This window comes from Myotis lucifugus, unplaced genomic scaffold (genome assembly GCF_000147115.1).
Source record: "Myotis lucifugus unplaced genomic scaffold, Myoluc2.0 scaffold_223, whole genome shotgun sequence".
NCBI lineage: Eukaryota > Metazoa > Chordata > Mammalia > Chiroptera > Vespertilionidae > Myotis > Myotis lucifugus.
In genome coordinates this window covers 1,221,917-1,239,506 of record NW_005871271.1, presented here as the reverse complement: position 1 = coordinate 1,239,506, position 17,590 = coordinate 1,221,917, and the positions used below count along the sequence as shown (strand labels likewise).

The window sequence follows — 17,590 nt, the reverse complement described above, 5'->3', positions numbered from 1 at the left end:
AGGGCCGAGGCAAGCCGCCGCGGCTGCGAGGGCCAAACCCCTTGCACAAATTTCATGCATCGTGCCTCTAGTTAGTTTTATAACATTATATAATGGTGTTGTTTTGGCATACGAACTCACAAATAGATTAGAGAGATAGGAGAGTCCAAAATATGACTTATACTATGGGAAAATTTATTTGATAAAGTAGATGTTTCCTACCTATGGAGAATTGACTGGAGTTAGGATAGTAGGTAATTCTTTGGGAAAAAAGTAATAAAGAACTCTCCAAAAATTTATATGGAATAAGAAAAGACCACGAATAGCTGCAGCAATCCTGAGAAAGAAGAACAAAGTTGGAGGATCACAATACTAAATATAAAGTTATATTACAAAGCCACTGTTCTCAAAACAGCCTGGTACTGGCACAAGAACAGACATATAGACCAATGGAACAGAACAGAGAACCCAGAAATCGACTCAAGCCATTATGGTCAATATTTGACAAAGGAAGCAAGAGCATACAATGGAATCAAGCCAGTCTCTTCAATAAATGGTGTTGGGAAAACTGGAAAGATATATGCAAAAAAATGAAACTAGACCACCAACTTACACCATACACAAAAATAAACTCAAAATGCATAAAAGACTTAAATGTAAGATGGGAAACCATAAGAATCTTAGAAGAATCGATAGGCAGCAAAATCTCAGACATATCTCATAGCAATATGTTTAGCGATACATCTCCTAGGTCAGTGGTCGGCAAACTCATTAGTCAACAGAGCCAAATATCAACAGTACAATGATTGAAATTTCTTTGGTGAGCCAAATTTTTTAAACTTAAACTATATAGGTAGGTACATTGTTATTAACTTAATTAGGGTACTCCTAAGCTGGCCTTTGCTAAAAACGTCCTCAATCTGATTGAGGTACATTCGCTGAGGTTGACCTCTTCCAACTCTCCCATCCTCAACTCCTGCACGAATCCCGCGCGCCTCCCCCGCGCTGCGTATCCCGCAGCCCACTTGCACTGCGTCTCCCGTGGCCAGACTGACCCACACCCCCCACTTTTTCTAACGCCACTTCTTCAAAATAGACTCGCCCAGGCCGAAAACCGACTTCTGCGCATGGGCCACAAAGTTTCAATCGCAGTGTACGTGCACGCCCGCACGTGGTATTTTATGGAAGAGCCACACTCAAGGGGCCAAAGAGCCGCATGTGGCTCTCGAGCCTCGGTTTGCTGACCACTGTCCTAGGTCAATGGAAACTAAGGAGAAAATAAACAAATGGGACTACATCCAAATGAAAAGCTTCTGCAAAGCAAAAGAAACCATCAATAAAACAAGAGAGCCCACTGCATGGGAGAACCTATTTCCCAATGTTACATCTAATAAGGGCTTAATCTCCAAAATTTATAGTGAACTTATACAACTTAACAAAAGGAAGATAAACAATCCAATCAAAAAATGGGCAAAGGACCTAAATAGACATTTCTCAAAAAGCCAAGAGGCATATGAAAAAATGCTCAAAGTCACTAATCATCCAAGAGATGTAAATCAAAACAAGAGGTACCACCTCACACCTGGCAGAATGGCTATCATCAACAAACGGCAAGTGCTGGCGAGGATGTGGAGAAAAAGGAATCCTCGTACACTGCTGGTAAGAATACAGACTGGTGTAGCCACTGTGAAAAACAATATGATGTTTCCTCAAAAAATTAAAAATGGAACTTCCATTTGACCCAGTAATCCCTCTTCTAGGAATATATCCCAAGAAGTCAGAAACACCAATCAAAGAATATATGCACCCCTATGTTGACAGCAGCGCAATTTACAAAAGCTAAGATTTGGAAACAGCCTAAGTGCCCATCAACAGATGAGTGGATTAAAAAATGGTGGTACATCTACACAATAGAATACTATGCTGCTGTAATAAAGAAAGAACTCTTACCATTTGCAACAGCATGAATGGACCTGGAGAGCATTATACTAAGCGAAATAAGCCAGTCAGAGAAAGATAAGTATCACATGATCTCACTCATTTGTGGAATATATTGAGCAACATAAATTGATGAACAAAAATAGATCCAGAGACATAGAATCATGGAACAGACTGTCAAACCTCAGAGGGAAGGGGCAGGGGAGGGGAAGGGGGGTGGAGATCAACCAAAGAACTTGTATGCACATAAGCATAACCAATGGACACAGACAATAGGGGGGTGAAGGCCTGGGCTAGGGGGCGGGGGCAGGCTGGAGAGGTCAATGGGATAAAGGGGGGAAATATATAATACTTTCAACAATACAGAATTTTTTAAAAATTATTATCCCCATTTTACAGTTGAGCCAACTGAGGCTCAGAAAGGTTAGGTAACTTGTCCAAGGTCACATTAAAAAAAAAAAGAAAAGAAAAGAAAAAGTAATAAAGAGCTAAACATTAAAAGATGCCATTAGCAAAGTTAACAGAGATGGAATGGAATGAGGGAAAATATTTGCAACACAGATTTAACACACAAAGAACTGAGAGAATTTATAAAGAGCTCCTAGAAATTGTGATTTTAAAAAAATAACCCCTGGCCCAAAAATGCCAAAGTGATAAAGAGGTACTTCTCAAAAGAAAAAATACTAAAAGCTGACACACACAAAAATGATCAAGCACAGGCTCACTAGAAATCAGAGATATGTGACTTAAAATAGGCTATTACTTGTCAATAAACTGACTGGCAATATATTAAAGATGGATAGATCTAAGTGTTTGCCAAGATGCAGAAAAAATAGGAACTCTCTATACTGTTGGAAGCATGAGTTTGTACTTTGCCAGTTGGTACATTTCAGAAGGTAATTTGGCATTGTCTATCAAAGGTTAACAGTTCCTCAAAAGGTTACACAGGGAGCTGTGGGGGAGAAAATTACTGGGAGTGTTAATGGGTATAAGGATTCCTTTTGGGATGATAACCATGTTCTAAAATTGATGCAATGATGGCTGCACAACTCTAAGAACATACTAAAAACCACTGACTTGTACATTTTAAACAGATGACTTGTATACCTGTATGTAAAAAAAAAAAAGTAACACATGTCTAAATTTTTAACACACATTTTTAGAAATCTATTCTCTAGGACTACTTGGATATATGCAGAAAGACATATACCAAAAATGTTTACTGTAGCAATGTTTGTAACAACCCCAAAGAGAAACTATCTAAATGTTCACCATAAGTAAACTCAAAGGAAATGACAAACTGGGGGAAAATATGTTTATTATATAACAGAAAAGCATTGATATCCTATTATCCAAGAAAACACATAGCATCCATTTTCTCTCCCAGTGCCAGATCCATGATTAGTGCTAGGAAAAAACCTGACCACACACTTTCCTCAGTGTCACACTCTAAATAATCCTCCATAACCTCATCTCAAATCTACTGTTGATTACACACTTAAAAATTTCTCTCAGAATCCCTTTTTATATTCCTTCTTTAAGCAGTTGATTCAAACCCTTTCATGTCTTTATATGTCCTGGAAATGTCCACTCTCTCAGCAAACTTCAAATCTTAAGAGTTCCCCAATTTAAATCTTTCACACCTCTAAATGACTTTTTCTTTTCTCATCACATTCTTGCTTCCTGTTTTACAAGAACTGTGCATCTTTCTGAGGTTACTGTTACTCTTGATCCCATTTAATATCGCTTCTATTAAAAGAGGTTCCCTTCCTTGGCCAACAAACAATTTAGGTGATCGGGCCTTTAAAACAAAAACTATGTATAACCTCTCTTGGCCTTGTTATGACCAAGCAATGGAAATCTTCTCATTCCATCCTTTTATCAGCAAACTTTCTTGCTTATGATGCTAAAATATTTACTCCCTATGATCATGCTTCTATCTCAATTGCTCTTTAAAAGCAAAGACCTAGCTAATTACTAAATTCATAATTTATTCTTTAATTTTTATTGAATTGATTGGGGTAACATTAGCTAACAAAATATTAGATTTCAAGTGTACAATTCTACAATACACCATCTGTATATTGTATTGTATGTTCAGCACCCAAAAAAACTCATAGACACAGACAACAGTAAAGTGATTATCAGAGGGAAATGGGGGTGGAGGAAGGTAGGAAAGGGTAAAAGCAGGATAAATGGTGATGGAAGGAGACTTAACTTTGGGTGGTGAACACTCATAATTTGGGTGGTGAACACTCATAATTTATTCTTAGTCCTCATTCTCCTTGAATGAGAGATATACCAAGTCTCCTTCACTAACTATATCACAGACCCCTCAGGGCATAATCACCCACCAGAACACAAGACCACAAAACCCCTCATTGTTTTCATGTTCTACTGCCTACTATCTCTATGTACTGGTAAATATTACTGGTAATTGTTGCCCTAGCCTGGTTGCTCAGTGGTTAGAGCATCAACCCATGGACTGAAGTGGCATGGTTTCGATTCGGATCAAGGACACATACCTGAGTTGTAAGCTTAATCCCCGGCCCCAGTTGGGGCACATGTGGGAGGCAACCAATTGATGTGTCTCTCTCACATTGATGTCTCTCTCTCTCTCTCTCTCTCTCTCTCTCTCTCTATATATATATATATATATATATATATATATTCCACTCTCCATTCCATCCATTCCACTCTCTCTAAAAAAAAATCAATGGAAAAAATATCCTTGGGTGAGGATTAAGAACAACAAAAATAATTAATTGTTTACTATCCTATACCCACAATGTAAAAGAAGTATGTCTATCCCTTTTACTTTTTATCCAATCTCAGAGATTTCACCTCTTTGCTTTCTCCCACCTCCCTAATCTACCACCAATGAATTTCATTTAACCTTTTTTATGCCTCCCTCCTTTGATTCTAATGTATAAAATAAGGTGCAAAACCGCCATTCTCTGGAGCATTTTCTCAATTCATTGAGATTTTATTTCCTGGCAATTGTTGTTAATTTGGCTCAAATAAACTCAAAAATTCTTACAGGTTTGGACATTTCTTTTTTTTTTTTTTTTTAATATATTTTATTGATTTTTTACAGAGAGGAAGGGAGAGAGATAGAGAGTTAGAAACATCGATGAGAGAGAAACATCGATCAGCTGCCTCCTGCACATCTCCCACTGGGGATGTGCCCGCAACCCAAGTACATGCCCTTGACCGGAATCGAACCTGGAACCTTTCAGTTCGCAGGCCGACGCTCTATCCACTGAGCCAAACCGGTTTCGGCAGGTTTGGACATTTCTTATGTTGAGATTAAGCTGCAGGAAACGAAAAGAGATACTTAGCTACTATGTGCTTCAGTTTCCTTTATTCTATGACATTCTCAGAGTAGTTATAAGAATGAAGTGAGTAAATGGAAAAATATACAGATTATAGTCATTAAGTAATAAGAATACTGCTTGGCATCCTATATAATAAAAGAGAAACATGGTAATTAGCCATACAGCCACTACCCTTCCCATTGGCTAATCAGTGAGTATATGCAAATTAACTGACAACCAAGATGGCGGCCGGCAGCCATGCACTGAAGCGAACAGGGAGGCTTGCTTGCTCCAGTGATGGCGGACACCAACGTTCCCCGCCTGACTTGCCGGCCTCTCAGCTGCAAGTCTAAACAACTATGTTGCAAATATAGAAGCTAAACAAAACCCCAGAAACCTGCATTAGTCAGCCGGGCTTCAGCCAGCCGGACCGCAACATTGTATCAAATACAGAAGGTAAAGAAAGGCCAGAGCCGAGGCCTCAGAGCTAAAGCCGGCCCAGAATAAAAGAAAAAAAGGAGTGATTGGGAGCTTCAGTCACCCGCCAGCCTGAAAACGGCCCTCAGCCCCTCACCCAGACTAGCCAGGCATCCCAGTGGGTACCCCCACCCTAAAGGGGGTGAGGGCAGCCTGAAAACAGGAAGATACATATCCAAAACATATTGCTCAGCATAAAGTATACAAGTACTAATTGATATCTTTTTTCTTTCTTTGCCATGAATATTTTCATCTCATTACCTCTTACCTGTCTAGACTACGCGCTTTTGACATGTCAACCCATTCAATACTTTCTACAAACTGACAAATTATTGTTCTTATTTTATGTCGTATGTTATTGCTCTTTTTAAACATTTTCAATGCCTCTCTTCCTAATGCTTGCCAACTAAATTTTAAAACTTCTTAGTATTTAAAATTCTCTGTGTTCTTACCCAACGCTACACCTATGATGTTTCGTCTTACTAGTCTCCTTCACAGATCCAATGCTCTTATCCATTGGTTCGCAAACCTGACTGTACATTAGCATCATCTAAGTAGGGGTCACTTTAAAATTATCATGCCCAGGCCCCACCATCTAGAGCAGCCGTGGGCAAACTACGGCCCTCTGGCCGGACCCGGCCTGTTTGAAATGAATAAAACTAAAAAAAAAAAGACCATAGCCTTTTATGTAATGATGTTTACTTTGAATTTATATTAGTTCACACAAACACTCCATCCATGCTTTTGTTCCGGCCCTCTGGTCCAGTTTAAGAACCCATTGTGGCCCTCGAGTCAAAAAGTTTGCCCACCCCTGATCTAGAGACTCTTTCTCTTTTTCTCTTTCTCTCTTCATTCATTCATTCATTCATTCATTCATTCATTCATTCTCAGCTGGGGCCTGAGCACTGACCTTTTTTTTTTTAACCTTTTTTTGTTAATCCTCACCTGAAGATATTTTTCCCATTGCTTCTTAGGGAGTGAAAGAGAGGGAGACAGGGAAGGAGAAAGAGAGAAACATCAATGTGAGATGAGAGACACACATCGATTGGTTGCCTCCCACACATGCCCTGACAGGGGCCATGGATCTAACTGTAACCTAGGTACATGCCCTTGACCGGGAATCAAACCCATGACTCCTCAGTGTGCAGGCCAACACTCTAACCACTGAACCACAATGGCCAGGACACTGACATATTTTTAAGCTCCCCAAATGATAATGTGAGCAGGATTAAGAACCATTGTTCCAATCAGACTGATCTGCCTCCCTGTCCCTAAACATGACCTGAATTCTTCCCCAAATACCCTCTCGCTCATTCCAAATAGCCCCATTAAAATGTTAACTCCTACTTAAAGACTCTCCTTTACCCCAACATAAACACAGCAGGGAGAGTTTTCTCCTTCCTCTGAACTTCTGTAATACTTTATTTCAACATGCTTCATTTTACCTTGCACTACAGTTGTTTGTGTGTATGTCTTGTTTCCCAAACTAGGTGTGTATGCTTTTGAAGGAAAGCTGAGCTCTTCTTATGGCAAGTTGAGGCATTTTAGAAATTACATCATCCCTTTGAGACAGGTAATACCTTTGTATTTTATGAATAAGGGAACTGAAACCATGAGATGTGGCTTGCCTAAGGATTTTAATATTATTAACTCTTTAATTATAATTTTTCTTTGTATATTACACATAGTTTAACCTCCTCCCATATTGTCACAGCAGAAAAACATCCAATAAATGCTGAATGAATATATAAATTTTTATTTTAAGTTAAGTTACTGAAAACAAATTCAACTTCAAGTCAACATTCCTAACAACTGAAGGGAAATGCAAGAAGTATATCCTAGCTATCTTCTTTTCCAAAATAATTATTTCAAAGTCATTGCTTAGTTTTGATATTTAAACTATTCTTAAATTAAATCCACAGCAAGACAATAGCTTTGAAAGCTAATATTTTAACAAACAGAAAAGGATGAATTTATACATATCAAGAACCAAAATTTGCATAACTGACTGCTATTCTGTAAAGGTAGTACACGGCCAGAAAAAAAGCCTATGGGAGGCTGGGTAAGGAAACGCCTAGGGAGACAGAAAGAATATTCTGGTTCTGTAAACAGACGAGACCTGAGAGCACATCTGCAGAATGTGTAGAAAGAAGGACCACAATAACTAGCACCAAGAGCCAGAGCAAGGCACAAAAGTCCAGGTGGAAAGAGTTCTGAGCCACAGCACACAAGGGTAGCAAGGACAGAGGCCAAGTGAGATGAGGTACCTCTACCAAAGATGAACAGGAACCAGGTATTCCTTTCCTAATCATCTCAGATGATATAAGATACCCAGTGCCAAGAAACCACCGCTAGAAGAAGAAAGAGGAGATGTGCAGAAGCCAACGTGGGTGAGAGGGAGAAAAAACCTGCTATTACTCAAGACAGACTGACACCTTTTATTGGCAGGATGAAATGCTTTTAGGTATTAATCAGAATGAGGATTCAAGAAGAGAATGGGCTCAATTACAAAAAAGTTCAGCAAGGTAATTTCTGTAGCGATTTGTCTGTGAACTTTACTGTTTAAATTTTGACTTTTTTGCCAGAAATTAGCAAGCTAGGTTCTCATTCTAACCTCATCATGTAGTGAATAAATTACATATATTATCTAATGTAGGGAAGGAGGGTAGTTCTTAAATTTCTTAAATAGTAAATTGAAGGGTTGGGACATGCTGAGATGCTTTTTAATTCTGAAAATATATAATTTTTAAAAATTGTATTAATGATTTGGGAGTGACATCCTATATAATAAAAGCCTAATATGCAAATTGTCCCCTGGACCAGGAGTTCAACTGGGAGTTCAACCAGGAGTTCGACCAGGAAGTGGGGCCAGTTGGCCAACCGCCTGCTGCCCCTCCCCCGGTTAGCCCACTCCCCAATCACCCCCCCACTGCCACCCTAATCAGGGGTGGGCCGGCTGGACCCACCCATGCACAAATTCATGCACCAGACCTCTAGTTGGTTAATAAAATGATATAGGTTGCAGTGTACAATTCTATAAAACATCTGTATATTGCATTGTGTTCACTACCCAAAGTCAAATCTCCTTCGGTCACCATATATTTTACCCCTTTTACCCTTTACTACTACCCTTCCCTCTGGTAACCACCATACTGTTGTCATTGTCTGAGTTTTTTAGTTTGTTTATTTGTATTGTTCATATATATCTCACATGAGTGAAATCATACGGTTCTTGATTTTTTCCATCTGACTTATTTATATCTCACATGAGTGAAATTATATGGTTCTTGATTTTTTCTGTCTGAATTGTTTCACTTAGCATAATATTCTCAAGAGGTGCTTTTTAATTCTGAAATTATATAATTTCTACTGACTTTTTCCTTAATGTTATATACTTTCATGTTTTTGTTAATTGACTATACATATTTCTAAAATTCGAGATAAATTCAAATTTAAGATCAAGACAATCATTTAAATGGGACCAAAAATCAGTAACTATTATTTTCTCAATCATATTTGCTTCTGACATTTGTTGACAGTTTTATCTAAATATGGAACAAAGAAAGAAATGTCCCTGTGAACTATAGGTACTATGGAACTTCCTGTCCTCTACTACATACTTCAATATAAGGTACACAGTAGTTATTCAATATAAGTTGAATGGGTAAAAACATGAATTTAGACTGACTCAGCAATAAGCTGAAGGGCATTTTATTCAGAGCAATGTACTAGGTCTCCTTAACTCAGCAGTTCTCAACCTGTGGGTTGCGACCCCTTTGGCGGTCAAACGACCCTTTCACAGGGGTCGCCTAAGACCATCCTGAATATCAGATATTTGCATTACGATTCATAACAGTAGCAACATTACAGTTATGAAGTAGCAACGAAAATAATTTTATGGTTGGATCACAACATGAGGAACTGTATTTAAAGGGCCAGAAGGTTGCGAACCGCTGCCTTAACTGAATGAATTGGCCAAAGGTATGTCATTTCAATGTCCTGGCAACATATGAAGCTACAGGAAAGAATAACTAAGACCAGAAATAGAGGTAGTCGTGGAGAGGGTAGTGGTTTAAAATTCAGATGACATTAAATTTGCGCAGCATCCTAAAGGAAAGTATTTACATTAAAAGTAATACAGGAAAAACCATTAGACTCTCAAAGATAATATTTCAAATTACAATACGTATAGTAATTCTCCTCAATTTTAAGCGAAATGCTAGTGTTCTAGACTTAGATACTGCTGCATGAAAATGTACTAGGATTATATAAAGAGATGTACATTTTACTTTTTCTAAAGAAGATAGTCCTATAATCCCAATTTTATACTACAAAAACTAAAGGCTTACGACGGTAAGTAACTTGAGATTTGAGGCCAAGTTTGCCTCCAAAGTCAATGTCTTCATGTTATGGTGCCTTGAAAACTGTAAATGATTCTTCGATTATAAGGCACTTACCTTAACCTCTAAGTAATGCAGGGCCATTAAACAGATGAGTAACAACCAACTATATTATAGTTAAATATTAATCATAAATGAGATAAATACACAAAGAATATACTTACGCATTCCTGAGCATTCTCTATCACCATCCCATACATTAGAAACAGCATGTCCCGTCAATAGGAGGTTAATTAAGCTTTGACTATTAATAAAAATTAAAAAGTAATTAAAATATGAATAAACTAATTTTCATATAAAATTATCCTTATGGTAAGGCATAAGGTAATGACTTTTTACATTAAATTATGTTAAGAAACAAAGTTAGGAAAAACCTTGTATTTTTCATTTTATACACTGAAAAACAGCCTTATTAACTGGATCACTAAATGAATCACCACAATGGTATCTATTGTTCTATTTATTCACATAAATGTAACAACTTTATCTAAGATACTATATTTAAATTAATTTTTTAAAAAATGATACCTAGATTGATAATTTACTTATATGTAATCATCTTTTAAAATACATATATAAATGTTATTTTGTGTTTGATGAAATGTGTTAATTTTAACCTCTGAAGCAGAAAGTTATAAAGAAAAGCACTTTTGCTGTTGTTGTAAATCCTCACCTGAGGATATTTTTTTCCATTGATATTTAGAGAGAGTGGAAGGGAGAAAAGAGGAGGAAAAGAGAAAGAGAGAGAGGGAGAACCCGAGACTCTCCCGGTGAGGGGGCCACTGCTCTAACCACCTAGCAACACCAGCCAGGGCAAAAAGTACTTATTTTTTAGAGTGAGTTGATAATCACTGTTTTGTCAACTTTAATAGAAATAGCTATTAAAAAGCTTGAGAAAGAGGGTAGTTTCATAGAGAAAAATAAGAAAAAAAATTTTCACCCAAGCAGGAAAGCATTTATAAATAGGTAAGGATACACTTATTTCTAAGTCAAAATGAATAAATTTCATCTGATAAAGTTTCATAAATGAAACATCAAGAAGAAGTTGTTACAATACTCCCCGGCCATCTCGACACAAAATATGTGCTACAGTAAACGCACTCCATATATAAACCTAAAGTGGAAATTACATTTCATACATAAGGCAAGCAATGCATACAGCACAAGACTGCTCAAATTCAAAGACTTTATGCTGTCAACAACTGACAAAATTTTCTGGCTCCGTAGTACTTTATTCTAAGTCAAGTTCTTAAATTAAAGTACATTTGAGAAGAAAGACTTTAGATAATTACCTGCCATGTCCATACACAGGATCTATCAAAGGTTCAGTTGAATCTTCAATTTCATTTTTTATGTTTTCAATGCCCTAAAGAAAGCAAATATTCTTGGCTTATTTTAAAAACTAGAAATGAAAATTATAGCTTAAAAATTAACCAGTTCATACTATAAATTAATAAAACACAATTATTTAAGTAACTTTTCTCCCAAAAAACTAACCAGATATGAATTAGGGGTGCACCTGAGATGATAATGGTAACTAGTAGTTTCTCCATGAATATCTTTTTATTTTCTTTCATGGGCGCTATATAAAGGATATACATAATAGATCTAATGTTGCTTAAATGGATAGAGAAATAATGTTTAAATTTCAAGAGGAGGAAAGAGAAAATTATTTAATCCAAAGTTAATATTCATTTAACTTTAGGTTAAATTAAATTCAAAACTAATATACCTTCTAAAGCATCTGATATGTTCTCTTAGGTCATTTAAAAATCATCTGATATATTTTCTTAGGTCATTTATTGGTACTAAATACATACACATATGAGTGTTGATAGAGATATAAATTTAAAATCACAAAAGGTATAAGAAATACATAAGAAAATACATAACAAGCCCTAACCGGATTGGCTTAGTGGATAGAGCGTCCGCCTGAGGACTGAAGGGTCCTGGGTTCGATTCCGGTCAAGGGCATGTACCTTGGTTGCGGGCACATCCCCAGGAAGGGGTGTGCAAGAGGCAGCTGATCAATGTTTCTCTCTCATCGATGTTTCTAACTCTCTACCCCTCTCCCTTCCTCTCTGTAAAAAAATCAATAAAATATATTTTAAAAAAAAAGAAAATACATAACAAAATGGAAGGTTTGCTTCTGGTTGTGTGTTCTCACAAATATTAGTAATTCAAATGTGTACTGACAAAAATATAAATTAAGATGGTAGGAAGCTTCTTATTTTCTTGATATTTTTAATCCCCCAAAGGGCATCCAAATCCCAACAGGTGTAGATACTGGACCACTACAAGAAGACCTAGGCACAACTCCAAAACGATAAAGATAATCTAACATTAGTTCTACCAGATAACAGGTCACTTCTAAGGTTTAAAGAGATGATTAATCAATGATCAAAACATTTAATGATTGCATAAGTACATGTAGAAGGACACAAACAAGTATGAGATCTTGCGCTTGCCTTCCTTGTAAACAAAACAAAACAAAACAAAACAATGTTTTAGTCTGATAAAGCCAAACTGAACAATAGGAACAAGTGACATAACCATTGAGGAGGGTGGGGACATCATTTCAAAGACAGATTCAAAGAAGAACAACTAGACATGATGGTTTATTGGCTGTAAAGGACAAGCGACAGAGGAGGTATCCAAAGTCTTGAAGCATAAAAAACTGGCAAAATAATGAACAGTTAAGACGAAGTCATAAGAAGCCTCATCTTAGATACCTCTACCACTGGTCTCTACCACTTCTGACCAACTACCAAGTACTTCTGATACTTTCACTTAAACATCCTCCAAAATGTTTTAAATTTCTAAATTTAAAACATGCTTTTAAATATGCTCCTTTTCTTTTCCATTTCCACACTCGCTGCCCTAGCATAGGTTCACTTATTTCAATTAACACTTTTCTAGTTTTCCTGATTCTAGACTGATACTCCACACACCAACTCGCTCCAACACAATTCTTATCCCATTTTAAGGAACCTTTTATTAACAAAAAGATCTTGTTACATCCTTGTTGAAAATTCTTGTTTTATTCTAATTTGAAATGAAATCTAAAGTATTTTTGCATAATATACAAGAACCTTCACACGTTAAACCTTATTTATATAACTGCCCAGTCTCATCTTCCACATTTGCCTTTCTGGTGGCTTATGCTGCAGTAATATGAAACCACTTATAGTTCCCAGACACGTGTCATGCCCCCAATTGATTATACCTTTACTAGAGGCCCGATGCACGAAATTTGTGCAAGAGTAGGCCTTCCTTTCCCTGGCGGCTGGTAGGCACCCAGGACCTGGGCTTCCCTCACAGCTTTGTTTGGAAGGACATCCGGTGTAATTAGCATATTACGCTTTTATTATTATAGATACTTGCTATCCACACTGCTTGGAAAATCTTCCCACAGCTTTTTTTTCTTTCTTTTAAAATTGTGGACATTTTAATGAACTTCCTTCCATGTAGCTTCAAGCTACCAGGACATAGTCCCCACCAACACCCTTAATCTTCTCCTCAGCTCTTCTGCTGAAGGATTTGGCCTCCACAATGACAGGCTGCTTTGGGAGCTTTCCCTTCCCCAGAACTTTGTAGTAGCCGGATCACACATCAATGATAGGAGAAACTCCAGTCTTGCTTTTGGCAGCATTTACCCGTGTCTGCTCACTGACCAGGGTACACAGTTTATCAAGGTTGACGGTCGGGCAGAAGCTCTGGTTCCTCTTTAAGTGGTAATGCCTCATAACAACTTTCCCAAAGTAACCCGGGTGATGCAAGCCACCAGCATTACCTCGGCCCCCTGGGTGTTTCCTGTTTGCCAATGCGGCCATGGCCATGGCTCATGTGGCCCTGAAGTTTTTGGGTCTTCCTCGGTCTGGATGGCATGTTGGTGGCCAAGAGACAAGAGTTTCCCACAGCTTTTCTGTCTAGAAAACTTTTCCTCATTCATTGAATGATCCCTACTATACAAGGCGCCCCCCTTTCATTTCACCAAATAAACTTAGGTATACCTTTACTATGTTCCCTTCTGCTTTGTGCATGCAACAAACACACACACACACACACACACACACACACACACACACACACACCAAAAAATGCTGCCATAATGGAAGTAATCATTAATGTGTCAATTGTTTTTAAAACACTGAAGAGGAACCATTAAGTACAATTCTATCCCAACATTATCAGCCCAGGGCCTAACATATAGTCAATACTCAGTAAACATGTGTCAAATGAAAGAAGTTTGATTTTAGCATCGTAAGTCTAGTTAGATAACTGGGACTAACAGGCACTTGGGGGAAAAGGGCAGGACTAGTATTATACATATTGGAATTAAACACATAAAGGTAAGCTGAGGGAATGAAATATCCATAAAAGAAGCAGAATATAGAACCCAGGGACTGAAATTCTATACTAATAAAAGGGTAATAAGCTAATTAGACCGGACATCTTCCAGATGTCCTTCCAGAAAAAGCCTCGGTGGCAGCGGCCGAGGCAGAGGTGGTTAGGGGCGACCATGCTGGAAGGAGAGAGCAGTTAGGGGCAACCAGGCCAGCAGGGGAGGGCTGTTAGGGGCAACCAGGTCGGCAGGGGAGGGCAGTTAGGGGTGACCAGGCTGGTAGGGGAGGGCAGTTAGGGGCGACCATGCTGGCAGGCAGAGTAGTTAGGGGCGATCAGGTAGGCAGGCAGGTGAGCGGTTAGGAGCCAGCGGTCCCAGAATGAAGAGGGTGCAGGTTGGGCTGAGGGACCCCCCCTCTCATGCATGAATTTCATGCACCAGGCCTCTAGTGGAATATAAAAGCTTAGTGGGGGAAAAAGGCTTAGTGGAAAAGAGAAAGAAGAATATAACAGGTAAACATGGAAAGATAAACAAAAAAATTATGAGACATTACAGAAAGAGAACTTAGTGCAATGATTTATCAGATGAGTTAAAAAAGGGAGTGGGGGTTAGAAAGAGCTTCCAGAAGGGGTTAAGGTGTCAATTTGCCAGACATTGGTAAGAGCAAAGAAAATAAAATTCAGAGGAACTGAGTGCATTTTATACACAGCACATTATTGATAACCTCTGCAGTCCAGAAGAGTAGGGGTGAAAGTCAATTTCAAACTGGTTAAGGAACAAGTGAGTGGGAGGAAAGAGAATTATTATTAGCATAAGAGAGTTTTATTCTGAGATTTAGAAACAGTATCAAGAATAAATTTTGTCCTCATAGCAGGAAAAATATACTAAACTCTAACTAATAAAAGCCAGCAGAAACATCTTCTTCAACAAACCTTTGTCAATAACACAGAATACAGAAAAAGCAATACTCCAAATTTGCTTCCCCACATTGAATACTGGTCCAAGACAGCATCTTTTAATTCGGATAAACTTCCGAATGATCTTTTCCTGGGGGTGAAAAGAATTAAATATGAGTACCATCATAAGGTTTACTACATTCGTAAATGGGAAAATTCTTAAATTGTCTTATACATTAAAAATTTATATATACAAACAGGAGATTTTTGTGTCTTAAATTTTCAAATATAAATTTAGCCATTAAAAGCAAAAGCTATTGCTGACAACTGTCACTATATATAATATACGCCATTAAGACAGAATGCATACTTGGTAGGGAATGTCTTCATCCCTTAGGTGAACTGTCTGGCACCAATAAATTCTTCAGTAATTATACAGTTATTTAAGGAATAAAGTGGCCCTCTTCAAAGATGAGTTTAAGAACGAACAAAATTTGACTTTTGTACATTTGTAATTTTTTAAAAAAATTAATGTTATATTTCAAATGCCACCTATAATTCTATCAACATAGCTATCCTCCCTTTTATTTTGTAATAAAAAGTTTAAATGATCTAATGAAGACATGGCAGCTTTAATGAAAACTATAGAAAGTATATTTTGATAAACAATAAATAATTCAAATACTTACTCTACTAGAAACCGTTATACTCACTCAGGACAGAGAAACATTAAGCTAAAATTATTTTTTCACTGTCATGATGAAAAAGCTTTTAGTGTTATAAAAAGTGTATTTTGATAGTTAATTTAGGAATTTGAATAATTTAAGTACACATTTACAAATTATTTCTTAATTTGAAAACAAATTAATCTCAGGCATATAAATCTAAGTACCTTTCCCCAGTATGAACAAAATTAAAATGGCAATGTGTCCACAAGGTAAGTATTTTAAATGTTCCAATGTTACTTACTGAATTAATGCATGAAATCGCTCAAAGCCAAGCTCTTCGACAGCCAAGGCAGCTATACATAAAAGACACTTTTCAGCACTACACATGGCAAATAAATGACACAAGATACACACAGCAGGCTGTAAATACTTTCAAGCAATCAAAATTTTCCCTCTTTTCTCACTCCCTTAAAATCCTGTTTATTTTCAACTTTAGTATTATATAAATTTATATTTCAACATTTTAGTTACCATGATTATACCTAAAATGGATATAATACTGAGAATGTAGAAGTATTAAATAATACACTTCTTTTCAATTCAGTTATGCTAGGATCGTTTATAAAATATGAAAAATCATAGTGCTTCACACATCATTGTAACGTGTCCTGCACTTTCATATAATTTTTCAATCCATATATCCAAGTAAAATCATCTAGCTAACCTTCCTCTTTATAATATAAATCTTTACAGTGATAGCTTAATTATTATGCGTATAAAAAGGCATAGCATTTTGAAACTATACAGGTTCAAGGACAGCTTTAAGTTTGTTTCCGCATTAATTACTATAACTGTTGAGAAGTTTTCAGTAACTTACTTAGATTACATTTATTAATACAGCACCATTATAAATTTTTAAAAATCAAAGAAAGCATTTAAATCAAAGGTAATGCTTATTTAGAACTTTTCTGAGTGCCAGGCCCCTTGCCAAATGCTCTACTGGTCTTACCTCACTTAACCCTCATAACAACCCTAATAGTCCTCATTTCGCAGAAGCGGAAACTGAGGCACTGAGAAGAATCCTCTCAAGTGCACACAGCAATAAACAGCAGAGCTAAGATTTCAATCCTGAGAGTCTTGGCTCCCCAAAGATAAAGTCTTTAAAGATGAATAAAAATGCCTACTCAATTTATCACAATGAACAATTTCATATGTGCTTATATCTATACTAATAAAAGGGTAATATGCTAATTAGACCGGGATTCCTTCCAGACCAAGCCATGGTGGCAGGGCCGAGGCAGAGGCAGCTAGGGGCGATCAGGCCAGGAGGGGAGGGCAGTTGGGGGCGAGCAGGCCAGCAGTGGGGGGCAGTTGGGGGTGATCAGGCTGGCAGGGGGGGGCAGTTGGGGGTGAGCAGGCTGGCAGTGGGGGCAAGCAGGCTGGCAGGGGGGGCAGTAGTTGGGGCGAGCAGGCCGGCAGGGGGACGCAGTTGGGGGCCATGAAGCCGGCCAGGGAGGGCAGTTGGGACAAGCAAGCCGGCCGGGGAGGGCAGTTGGGGGCCATGAGGCCA

The 17,590-nt window shown here is 37.7% G+C and overlaps 1 protein-coding gene and 1 pseudogene across 5 annotated transcripts in view; both read right to left on the bottom strand.

Moving 5' to 3' along the window:
• MINDY3 (MINDY lysine 48 deubiquitinase 3) overlaps window positions 1-17,590 on the bottom strand; it is a 114,425-nt gene that overhangs the window by 71,585 nt on the left and 25,250 nt on the right. For 4 of the 5 annotated variants that reach the window (XR_002831543.1, XM_006098218.3, XM_014463857.2 and 1 more), the window contains 4 exons: window positions 16,322-16,373; window positions 15,389-15,503; window positions 11,404-11,477; window positions 10,276-10,355 (listed from right to left, as the gene is read on the bottom strand). Coding sequence is in view for 4 of the 5 variants with exons in the window: in XM_006098218.3 (XP_006098280.1) it covers window positions 10,276-10,355; window positions 11,404-11,477; window positions 15,389-15,503; window positions 16,322-16,373 (321 nt within the window). In the remaining variant the exon portion in view is untranslated. The remainder of the gene's footprint in view (window positions 1-10,275; window positions 10,356-11,403; window positions 11,478-15,388; window positions 15,504-16,321; window positions 16,374-17,590) is intronic. The other variant, XM_023761973.1, reaches the window with a different exon arrangement.
• LOC102421795 lies at window positions 13,578-13,999 on the bottom strand (annotated as a pseudogene).